At 38.4% G+C, this 12,841-nt stretch overlaps 1 protein-coding gene across 1 annotated transcript in view; it reads left to right on the plus strand.

Moving 5' to 3' along the window:
* Nucleotides 1-4,982: 4,982 nt before the first annotated feature.
* The window catches only part of MRPL42 (mitochondrial ribosomal protein L42), a 28,154-nt gene continuing 20,295 nt past the window's right edge, over nt 4,983-12,841 (plus strand). Inside the window, exons 1-4 of the mRNA XM_061125742.1 lie at nt 4,983-5,064; nt 6,504-6,664; nt 10,879-10,942; nt 12,458-12,542. Of these exons, the coding sequence (XP_060981725.1) occupies nt 6,595-6,664; nt 10,879-10,942; nt 12,458-12,542 (219 nt within the window). The 5' untranslated portion in view covers nt 4,983-5,064; nt 6,504-6,594. The remainder of the gene's footprint in view (nt 5,065-6,503; nt 6,665-10,878; nt 10,943-12,457; nt 12,543-12,841) is intronic.

A 12,841-nucleotide genomic window follows, 5' to 3' on the forward strand; every position in this document is an offset into this window, starting at 1 on the left:
CTGGCTTTACAGTCAGAGCACCAAAAACACACCAAGGACACTTACTCTGACATGGTGCCAAGAACTTGCCTTTTGCTCTCCCAAATCCACTCTTCACCTGATCCACTCGGTTCTCCTGGAAGTTAACTTGATTAGACAACCCTGCATGGAGAGGGTTCTTTCACCTCTGGTTTCTGTTTGGTTTGGGCCAATAAGAAGCCCTTACAGGAGACTGGAGATGGAAAGGATAGGGAAGTCAGAGTAATTATTACCCTGGATGGTTCCTGGCAAGGTCACATCAGGCTGGCGATGTCCTTCAACAGCTGACTGCTCTCCTTCAGGTAGCCAACTACAGGATTCTCTCCTGGAGTCCAGGAACTGCTCCCCCTCTTTATTCCTTCTGATCTGGAAGGAACAGCCAATAGTACCAAGCCCGGGTTATACTGACACTGCTCTGTGTGATTCCACTCACAACTCCTTAAAGAATTCCTCTGTAAATAAACTGCTCAGAATGATACCAGCTGAGTATGTCATTTGCTTTCTGCTGAGACTAAGTGATGTATCAACTCAAAGCTAGAAATCATTATTGTCCATTTTAGACTAAGTCCTTTTTTAAATTTTCATTACATTCACTGGATTATTCCTGACAGTCAAAAGGGAAGGATTACATTTCAACGTCTAAGAAGTAGGTAATCTCTTTGGGTAAGATATTCATAAAAATTTATTACACCAGTATTTATTAAGCACCTACAAGGTAAAATTATTGCTAGTATTGACTGAGTGCTTTACTATCTGTCAGGTACTTTGCAAAGCATTTGGGAAGAGCCAAAGACACAGTTGCTTACATCTCATTGTTATTGTTCAGTCGCTCAGTTTTGTCCGACTCTTTTGGACCCCACAGACTGCAGCATGTCAGGTTTCCCTGTCCTTCACCATCTCCCAGAGCTTGTTTAAACACATGTCCATTGAGCCAGTGATGCCATACAACCATCTCGTCCTCTGTCTACCCCTTCTCCTCCTGCCTTTAATCTATCCCAGCATCAGGGTCTTTTCCAATGAGTCAGCTCTTCACATCGGGTGGCCAAAGTATTGGAGTTTCAGCTTCAGCATTAGTACTTCCAATGATTATTCAGGACTGATTTCCTTTAGGATTGACTGGCTTGATCTCCTTGCAGTTCAAGGGACTCTCAAGAGTCTTCTCCAACACCACAGTTTGAAAGCATCAGTTCTTCGGTGCTCAGCCTTCTTTATGGTCCAACTCATACATCGATACATGAATACTGGAAAAACCATAGCTTTGACTAGATGGATCTTTGTCGGCAAAGTAATGCCTCTGCTTTTCAATATGCTGTCTAGGTTTGCTTTTCTTCCAAGGAGCAAGTGTCTTTTAATTTCATGGCTACAGTCACCATCCACAGTGATTTTGGAGCTTAAGAAAATAAAGTCTGTCACTGTTTCCATTGTTTCCCCATCTATTTGCCATGAAGTGATGGGACTGGATGGCATGATCTTAGATTTTTGAATGTTGAGTTTAAGCCAGCTTTTTCACTTTCCTCTTTCACTTTCATCAAGAGGCTCTTTAGTTCTTCTTCACTTTCTGTCATAAGGGTGGTGTCTTCTGCATATCTGAGGTTACGATATTTCTCCCAGCAATCTTGATTCCAGCTTGTGCTTCATCCAGCCAGACATTTCTCATGATGTGTTCTGCATATAAATTAAATAAGCAGGGTGACAATACACAGCCTTTACGTACTCTTTCCCAATTTGTAACCGGTCTGTTGTTCCATGTCCAGTTCTAACTGTTGCTTCTTGACCTGTGTACAGATTTCTCAGGAGGCAGGTAAGGTGGTCTGGTATTCTCATCTCTTGAAGAATTGTCCACAGTTTGTTGTGATCCAGTGAAGTAGAAGTAGATGTTTTTCTGGAATTCTCTTGCTTTTCAATGATCCAACAGATTTTGGAAATTTGACGTCTGGTTTCTCTGCCTTTTCTAAATCCAGCTTGTACATCTGGAAGTTCTCAGTTCATGTACTGTTGAAGACTAGCTTGAAGGATTTTGAACATTACCTTGCCAGCATTTGAAATGAGTGCAATTGTATGGTAGTTTGAACATTTTTAGGCATTGCCTTTCTTTGGGATTGGAGTGAAAACTGACATTTTCCAGTCCTGTGGCCACTGCTGAATTTTCCAAATTTTCTGACATATTGAGTGCAGCACTTTAACAGCATCAACTTTTAGGATTTGAAATAGCTCAGCTGGAATTCCATAACCTTCACTAGCCTTGTTCATATACAGTGATGCTTCCTAAGACCCACTTGACTGTTCACTCCAGGATGTCTGGCTGTAGGTGAGTGACCACACCATCATGGTTATCTAGGTCATGAAAATCTTTTTTATATAGTTCTTCTGTGTATTCTTGCCACCTCTTCTTAATATCTTCTGCTTCTGTTGGGTCCATATATCTCATTGGCCAGCACTTAAGTCACATGACCACATCTATGTTTGAAAGGGAGGTTGAGAAATGTAGATTTTTAAATTCAGAGTAGATGTATACTCAGTCAAAGATTAGGGGTTCTATTAATATGGAGGAGAGGGAGAAAGAGCTATTGGGGAATAACAGTTTCTGGTGTAAATTTCTTATGGTTTCTGGTGGGATCATTTATCAATGCTATTAAACATATGTAATTTATCTTAACAAGGCAAGGAAACACTTCTTAAGGAGAATACTCAATGTGTACTAGAAAAATAGGGTCTTATTTTTTGGTTAGGTTCAAATATATGTGTTCTCTTAGAAAGTTCTTTTTATATATTACCTGCCAAGAGTGAAATATTTCTTAAAAATATAAAATAGATCTACCTTTGTCACCAGCTTCACCGCTTTTGCTAACACTCTGTATTCTAGTCACACTGACCTTATTTTTGTTACTTGAAAGGATCTTGTACTGCTCCCTACCTTATGGCCCTTAATCAAGGCCCTTACTCTCTTATATTCTTCATCTTCACGACTTCTACCCTTCCTTCACATTTCTGCTTACATTTATATCCACAGGGGAACCTTTTCTAACCCTAATAGACTAGTCAGACACCAATATGCTTATAACCAATAGTTACATGTTTCACGGCATTTTTTTCCCTCTGAGGCACTCAAGACAATGATAATAAAATAAATTATTTATTCAATTATGCATATACTATCTGTGGTCCCCACTTGATGTGTAATCTCTAAAGACATAGACTGTTACTCAGGTGTTTGGTACATCTAAAAAGTGCTCAATAAATATTTGTAGAATGAATGAGTGCAGTAGAATAAATTTAATAAATTTAGGAGTTGCATAACGGAGAAGGCAATGGCACCCCACTCCAGTACTCTTACCTGGAAAATCCCATGGACAGAGGAGCCTGGTGGGTTGCAGTCCATGGGGTCGCTAAGAGTCTGACACGACTGAGCGACTTCACTTTCACTTTTCACTTTCATGCATTGGAGAAGGAAATGGCAACCCACTCCAGTGTTCTTGCCTGGAGAATCCCAGGGACAGCAGAGCCTGGTGGGCTGCCGTCTATGGGGTGGCATAGAGTTGGACACGACTGAAGTGACTTAGCAGCAGTAGCAGCAGGAGTTGCATAAAAGCACCTAATAATGAAAAAACTTTATACTGTGAGAATCTTTGATCATTTAAATAAGTCCTGATGATCTCCAGGAGACTTGCAGTTTGAAACTGACAATATTTAAGGTGTTTGTAGGAAAGATGTTCATGATACACAGTTAAGTGGAATAAAGGTATATTAGAAAAGATAGTCTATTGTGCATGTATGTGTTTATTGATATATGTATTAATATATTAACAGTAATAAGAGAAAACCTAAACATAAAAGTGTTTGTGTGAAAGAGAGGGAGGCTGAAGAAGAATCAGCCTGGCAGGTTCATATCTCAGCTCCATCACTGGCCACAGGACTTTAAAATAGTACACATAATGTGTCTAATAACTGTTAGCTACTATCATAGTACAGATACACAAAGAGACAAAAAGTGACAGATTATACATCAAACGTCAGCATGTTGGAAATTACAGTTTAAAAACTGCTGACACTGAACTCTACATTTATCAAACTCTTCCTGACACACTCTCTGAGGGCGCCTCTTGGTTTTCATACTGCTTGTCTGCTGCTGCTTCTGAGAGGCCCTTGCTGGCCCTCCTCCTCCACCGGACCGCTAAATGTTGGAATTTCCTGGCTAGGTTCTGGGTACCTTTCTTTTCTTTTTCTACACTCACTCCTTACGTGCACAGGCCTATGGCTGGTTTCTTTTCTGGTCTCAGCTTTGTGAACCTTTCTTCGCCCCACTGAGCCTCCCTTTGGTCAGTGGTTCCCACTCGGCTCACAGCCAACCAGACGTGGCCTGTGGCATCGTCTTTGATCCGTCTCTCTTCAGCTCTGCACAGTGAATGTTTGACGAGTCCATTGATAGTTCCTTCCAATCTGTCTCTCCCCGCTGTCTTCCCCTACAGCATAGTCCGGAAAGACATTATGGCGTTGCCTATTCTTCCCTCTAAGATACAAGACAAGGTTCAGGATTCTGCACATGTCTTCCTCCCATAATAAATAACCAGCACCGTTCTCAAAATACAATGCTGGGCTTTTAGGTTGAAGGGTTGCCCCGCTTCCCCATTTCAAACATTAAATCCAACGCCACTACTCCTTCAATGCTTCTCTGAAATGTCTCTTTCCGTAGGAAACCTAACTTATCCGAAGATGGATCTCAAGTTGCTCCGATTATTAGTATAAACTTAAAAAAAATACTGCTTGTTACTTTCTTAAGGATATGCGTGGGGAGCAGTGGATTTGTTTTTGGAGATAGTGCTAGTAAAGTTGCCGGCGAACTGCTGCAACTAATCCCGGGAGCAGGTTGAATGAATCACTTCTCCGCAGCCCCCGCCGCCGCGAAACCCCAATCCCGGCACCTTCGGCTCCTTCCGGCGGAGACTACATTTCCCAGAGTGCCCCGCGGGCCAGGAAGGCGCGTGGGGTTGTGAGGCCTAGAGCCCTGACTGAGGCAAGATGGCGGGTTCGCGGTGAGCTGCAGTCCAGGTAACCGCTGCCCTCTCTTTTTCCCGTCTAGGAGTTCCTAGAAGCTCGGCGGGCCCAGAAGGCTTATTGACAAGTGTTGAGGTCGCCTACTTCCTATCCTACGGCAGGATAAAGCCTCTGGGGTTACTAGACTCACGCTTCCTGTGGGAGCTACGCTCCAGGTGAAAGGTGCTAGTTCTGGTAGCGTGTTCCTCAAACCTCCGTCCCTCTCAGACTCCCTGCAACCCTGTATTTCTTCAGGGTTGAATTCCAGGCCAAGGGATATACCCTCTGAATTCTCTTTTAGAGGTGAATAATCTGATCCCTGGGTTTCAGACAGAATGTCGTTTTAAATGTTCTGTTCCTCAGCTCGTAGTCAGAAGATACGGGTTTGCGTTTCATCCATACCACCTATTAAGCAGCGGTAAACCGTTTGACTTCTCTGAGCCTAGGTTCTTAATTTTTCAAGTGGAGATGCCTACTTCTACACTTGTGAAAGAGCATATAATGTATAGGAAAATGGGTTATAAACTATAGAAAGGAACTCAGGGATGTCAGTGCTAATGTACTGACAGTGCAAGGAGTCAGCGTAGTTTTAGCAACTAAGACTGATAAAATAACGATTTTACCACTGTGCGGGGATGGGGGTGTGGGGAATAGTCATCGCATAGTCAGTTGAGAACGAGTGATGTATGTCATTTATTCACAGCAGCCTGGAGTTGTTTTCCCCCATTTTACCGTGGAAGGAACTAAGAGGATTGCTTAATGACTTGCCCAAACTTTCCCAGTTTGTTAATGATTGACTCTGAAGCTCTTGGAAGCAAGTTATTTAAATTTTGTACTTTAATTTCTTCATGAGTCAAAATAAAGATACTTCTCATGATTAATATGAGAGTAAAATGAATGGTAGTGAAAGCACCTTGAAAAGGTAGAAATCTCATACATGTATAAGAGGGCGAAATTTTATTTGGGGCTTTGGGATAGGATGTCTATGTGTGTTTCTCGAAGTCAATATTTAATAAGCCATGGTTGGGTCTTCTTGTTTAATATTTCATTTAATCAGAAACAGAACACTATTTTAAGAGATGTATTAAGATCTTGTATATGGTACCTGGGAAGTTGTACACAGACACATTAGCTTTATGAAAGGAGAATGCTCTGTATAGCATGTGTGATAGACTGTTTCTAATAGTTACACATTGGCTGTGCACTCATTGAATGGAAATAACTATACCAGGTGTTGAGAAGTTTGCATTTAAGAGGAGTAGTAATGCACATAGTTCTGGGATTTCTGATGATATTGCTCTTTGTCCTGTATTGCCTGGAAACAGAAAGTTGTTTAAAAAGTTTTGCGTTAGTGTCTATAGTTTTAGGTAGCGATCCTATTTTGTGGTGTTGAGTGTGTTGTGTCGCTTCAGTTTATCATAGGCAGCACTGATTTTCCTTTATCTCTCATGCAGGGGTGAAGATTGTTATATCTAGAAGCCGATTTTAAAAAGCAGTTTCTCTTCAAATCATCTTTATACCACCTGATAAGTATTTTGATTCACCATGGCATTGGCAGCAGTAAAATGGGTAATATCAAGCAGAACTATCTTGAAACATTTATTTCCAATTCAAAGTAAGTTGGGTGTTTTTTTTTTTAATGTTTAAGAGATGTTAAACTTTTTCAAATATTATAATATCATAATATGTGTCCACTGAAGAAAATGTACAGTGTTTAGTTATTGTATATGCTTGCTATTGTATAGGAGTCATATGTATGCCACATATTGCATGATGTGGAAAGATCCTCATATAGAAAGGGGTGTATGTCAGACAGTATCTATTTTATGATCTAATTTGTGCATTTGGAAGATGATTGACCCGTATATGTATATAGGCATTTATAAATGAAGAGTAAAAGATGTGGACCAAGTAAGTTATCTTTGTAGACCACAAGTGGGATTTAACTGAGGCCAAGTGAAGGACTAATAAGGAAAACCTTTTTCTGGTTTGAGTTACTTATGTTTTCACATACTGCTTTTTTTAAAAAAGTATTTACTTATTTATTTGGCTGTGCTGGGTCTTTGTTGCTCCTCAGTCTTTTTCTCTAGCTGCAGGGACTGGGTGCTACTCTTTGTCCAGTGCTGGGGCTTCTTACTGAGGTGGCTTTTCTTGTTTTGGAGCAGGGGCTCTAGGGCACTCGGGATTCAGTAGTTGAGACTGCTGGGCTCTAGAACACCAGCTCAGTAGTTGTGGCGCTAGGGTTTAGTTGCTCCCTGGCAGGTGGGATCTTCCCCGACTAGGGATTGAACTCATGTCTCCTGTATTGGCAGGCACATTCTTTATCACTGAGCCACCATGGGAGTCCTCACATACTACTTTTTCGGCAGTTCTTAAAATTAGCAAATAAGGGCCAATTGTACAATTCCATCTTACAAGATGACTATTGTTAATATTTTGGTGTACTCTTTTTGTATTTTTTCTATGTAACTTTTTAAAAAAATGTAATTACTTCCTTTTCTGAAGAAACATAGTGTAATATTTTCTTCAAAGCCTAGTAATACATGTTTGATAGTCAAAACATTGACCTATATAAATAAACAGGCAATTAAAATCTTACTTCCCCACCAAGTTTCTTTTCTTTTCCCCTTTCCCCTGTTTGTGAACTGCATCCTCCCATTTCTAAAGCAGACATGGTTAGAACGCTACAATAGGTTTTCTTTTTCATGTTTAGCTAGTCAGCTAACTTTTTTACTCATCTCTGCCCAATCTTAATCTCTTTGTCCATGTTTCCTGTTGACTACCGTTTGTAATGAACATTTCTATTGAGTTAAGAGGAAAAGAGTTATTTGAAGACTAGTGGGTAAAAACTATATAAGTAAAAGTATAATTAAGTAAACACTAAAATCAGTGAAAACAAAACTGCAGTCAGCCCTTGATTACCTAGGAGCATTTTTTGTTGTTGTTGAGGACTTGGGGAGAGAGTGCTGCTGCAATTAGTCTCTCTTTTGCCCTGGTAAGAACTCAGCCCCAAGGCTGATGGGAAATCAGGCCTAATCAATTTTTACCTAGTCCATGTCCTGAAACAACAGTTTGTCCTCACTCAGGTTAATCTGAAAACCAGTTAATCTGCCCCTGGAAAAGTTAAAAATGTCTATGTAGACTTCACCAGTTGGGCTCTCCCAGAATATTACTCCATCATCACTCAGTCATCCTAATAATCACTGACTGCCTAACCTCTTACATCCTTAAGCCCCTATTCTACACAATTTGTATTATTACTAGTGAAGGTAAAATATTATTACTGTTGCTATTGATATTTTATACAAAAGGGAAGGATGTTGAAAGATTAGAGGCAAAGCAAACGGTTATTGGAAAATTCAATGAGCACAAATAAAAAGGTCTTCTTATACTCCAAAAGGAACATTTAAAACCTTCTGAAATATATAGTCAGTGTAGAAATTTTACAACTTTTAAGCATCTTAAGTCTTTTGATGTTTACAACTTTGATTTTTACAATAATTTACTTATCATGTGGTGGTATTCTGTTTCTGAAGATGAAGGAACATGAGTTCTCTGGCCATCAGAAACTCAACCAAGTTGCATATCTGATAAATTAGAGCTAAGATCAAAACTGTGTCTTCTCAATATACTTTCTGCTAGACCATCTTTGTTGTAGTAATTTAAAATAATTCAGCATTTGAAAATGAATGGGACTCTCAGCTTTTACAGATCATATCATAATGCAATTAAACTCTGTGTGTGTGTATAAATATATACATAAAACAGGAAAAGTCCTTGAGTTGTGGAGAACTGACTCTCATGGGAAGTTCTTTTTGGCATATTGAGTTGCTTTGGATTGATTGATGTTAACTTTGGCGTCAGTCCTAATTATGCCTTTAGAACTTCTGATACTTAACCATATCTAGAATTTTTCTCTTGCTAAAATGTTAAATATGTTTTTTAAGTATTAATTATACAGAAATTAACATTTCAGAGGCAGTTTAGCAATCTCTTTTATTAAGCACGATAGGGGACACATTAATAAGCAGGATGTTCATTTAAGAATCTATTTAGACTCGTAGTTAAAATAGACAACTATGGAAACAACACCTGGAATAGAAGGTAGAATGTGGTGTGTCACGAGGGTACAACAAATGTCTGTGTAAGTGCAGAGTAGAAATTTTGCAGGTTCTGTTGAACTGAAAGTCTTGTTGTCTTGAGTTTTCCCTCTTGCCTATCTAAAAATGGTAAATTCTCTCTGTCCTTCCTCTGCCACCCAACCCTGTTTCTTTCAGCAAGCATGTAGATCACTTAGCTGGTTTGTATTCAGAGAATACAAATGACTTTTAATACTAATCCATACATAGTTAAGAAAAGAAGATCCCCAGCAGTGTCAAACAAGAAAATAAAATATGTGTAAATGATTTTTACATTACCCTCTGATTTGTCTTAATGAATACACCTCTGTATTAGCACAGATAATGAAAATTGATAAATCTTTTGAAAGATGAGGTTATATTTTTAATTCTTTGTATTTTTGTTATCTTTACATCAATGGAATTGTGGGGTCACCATTTTGCTGAAGAATCTTTTACAGTCTAGTGAGTTTTGTTAAGGTACTTTTTAATGTATTGGAGTAAGGATTTATATTTAGAACTCTGAAGTATATGCAATCCTTGGGAAAAGGAGAGGTATACAAAGATGGAAAATACATCTTTGTTTAGACGTCTCTGATACATGTAAATAACTGGTGCATTGAAAAAAAGAAAAAAGGCCACAAAGATGGTATATCAGTGTTGTATGGAGTGTTGGTTGTGGAGCATCCAAAATAGACAGCTCTTCTGTGATGGGGGCTGTCGGGCAGGGAGAAGGGAAAAAGAATTTCATGGAAGAGTAGCATTTGGCTTTTGAAAGATGAGTGGTATATGAACCAACTTGGGATGGCATTCCATACTGAGGAGCAAGAGACTAGTTGAGAGAAGTTGATCTTTCTCTACAGAAGATTTATTCAGAATTTTTTTTTACCATACTGAACTATATTTTTCCTTTATATTTAAAAGAATTATCATTTCTCTGAATGTAGAGAAACCTTTTACAAACCGTTAAAAAAAATATGGCTTTTGAATTTGCAGGTATTCTTAAAAAAGGAAATGTCAGCATTTTGATTAAGAAAAGTTGATTTTGAGGAGTTTATTTTGTATTTCGTCACTTAAACACTCCCCTTTTATGGACTGTGCACTCCAGTTGCACTAAAGTTTTTATTTATTTGTTTGACTGTACTCCCTGGCTTGTAGGATACTTAATTCCCTGACTAGGGATCAAACCCAGACCCCGGCAGTGAATGCACCGAATCCTAAACACTGGACCGCCAGTGAATTCCCAACACTAAAGTTTTATGTTCTTTCCTTTGATCGTTGGCACTTTTTATTACCTCTCAAAGGAACATTGTACTCATCCATTAATAACTCCCAAGTTACTACTTCATCCTTCAGAACACCTTAAAGGTCGTCTCCACTGGAAAAGTGTTCCTGAACCTGTACTCCTGTTTTGTAACTTGCCGGTGTGCCCCTTCTCCTCCCAGTTCTTCTGTGCTGACAGGGCTCATCTTTGTATTGGAGTTGTTTGCTTACGTGTCCCTCTCTCACCAGATTTGAACCCTTTTTGAGGACAGGATCTCAACTTGCTGAATCCTTAGCTCAAGTACAGCCCTGTTCATGGTGAACATAGTAAATATTGGTTGAATGAGTAAAACTAACTTTACATTTGTGTGAGAACATATGCTCAAATGAACTAAATCCTTTTTTTTTTTTTTTTTTAAATCCATTTTACTGTTTGGGGTTTTTGCAGACGGAGCCTTATATTGTGTTGGTCACAAATCTACGTATTCTTCTCTTCCGGATGACTATAACTGGTATGTATTGAAATCCAATTGAAAAAAAAAAAGGAGTCTCTTAGCTCTATCTGAAAAGATTGTTTTATTTCTTGTTTTGGAATTTTCTGCTTTCTTTTCTGATTATTCTTTCTTTAATTTTGTTTTTAAAAAATATTTCAGTGTTCTTATTTACCCAGTGTCTGGACTTATAAATGTTTTAAATAAAAATCATTTATCATTGTGTTTCAGTGAATACTTCATTTGTTCTAAGACAGATGTGCTGATAGAAATGCTGTCTTTTCTTCCTGAATCATTCTTTAGTTTTTTTGAGAAGTTAATTACTTTTATGATTTTCTCTTAGGGTTCATATCTATTAGCTTAAACAACTATTTATCTTTTGTTGATATTGAATAATCCTAAATTACAAATATTTAATTCAACCACAAACTATTTGGTACTTACTCAGTTCTAGTCAGTATGCTAAGAACTAGGAATAGCATATGAGTGGAAGTTGTCCTTTATAGCAGAGTCTTATGTGCAGAAGCTACAATGTTTTTTTCTTAAGTTACTTAAAAAAAATTTTTTTTTATTTAATTATTTACTTTTGGCTATGCTGGGTCTTTGTTGACTTGCCTGGGCATTCTCTGCTTGCAGTGAGCGGGCCTGCTCATCATGGCTGCGTGCCGGCTCCTGCTCTTGGTGGCTTCTCTTGTGGAGCCCGGGCTCCAGGCGTGGGGGGCCTTGATAGTTGGAGCTACGGGGCTCTAGAGCTGTGGGCTTCAGTAGTTTTGGCACAACGGGCTTTGTTGCTTCGTGGTATGTGGGATCTTCCTGGACCAAGGATCAAACCCCTGTCACCTGTATTGGCAGGCAGATTTTTTTTCATCACTGAAGAAGCAAGAAAGCCCCACAAAGTTGTTTTATTGTGAATTTTAGTAAAAATATATTTTCTTACCTCTTGATACCAGTTTTAATTGTAAACTTAGTGAGTATTAGGATAGTGATGAAATAAGACTAGATAATAGGTGGTACTTTTTGAACCTGAAGAGATTGAATCTTACATGTTTTGCATTATGCCAAGGGTGCTTGGAGAAATGCTGAATTAGAAAAAGTGTTCAGCTACAGTCTTTATGATTAGAAATTCAGGTGATCCTTTACCTGGAAGATTATGTATTTTGCTGATCTTCAGCTTTAATAATTCAAGTAATCTTACAGCTTTTTGAAGGTAGCTTTTAGATAAGGGAGGAAGTTCTATTAATAGTGATGAGTGAACATGAAGATCTCTTCCAAAGATTTGGAGAACTAACAAAACAAGTAATTTGAAGGATAATCTAGATAAAATCATGGGTAATGGGTTTGTTGTGGTAGTTAAATTGACATGTTTTGTGGGATGATCTGAGTTGTTTCCTATAATATGGGTACTTCCTTTGCCAGTCCAGTGACACGGCATTTATTCTTCGGGGATTGGTGATTAACAGATTTGAGCTCTAATACTCATTTTGCCTTGAATACAGTATAAATCTGTCTCTGAAACATTTGTTCTTTTTTTTTAAGCAAAGTAGAGCTTGCTCTGACATCTGATGCCAGGACAATAGTATGCTATCACCCTTCTGTGGACATTCCATATGAACACACAAAAGTATGTATAAGCAAATCTCTTATGATTTTTAATTTGCTCTTGAAAATACACTTCTTTACAGTGTCCAAAGAGAAAGGAATTGTTTGATTTTCTTTATTTGGTGTTGATCATCTTTTGGCTTTTTTATTTTACTGTTTTGATTTTTCTCTTCTTTTCCTCTTTCTGTAAAGACTTTTTTCAATACACAAAGTGAACCATTTAAACACAATTATGGCATCAATTTTCTTGCCTAAAATTTGGCAGATTTCTGACTAGGGATCAAACACACTTAGTATAAATTTTAGGAACACATTGTCCCG

The sequence above is a fragment of the Dama dama genome, chromosome 3 (assembly GCF_033118175.1).
Source record: "Dama dama isolate Ldn47 chromosome 3, ASM3311817v1, whole genome shotgun sequence".
Lineage (NCBI taxonomy): Eukaryota > Metazoa > Chordata > Mammalia > Artiodactyla > Cervidae > Dama > Dama dama.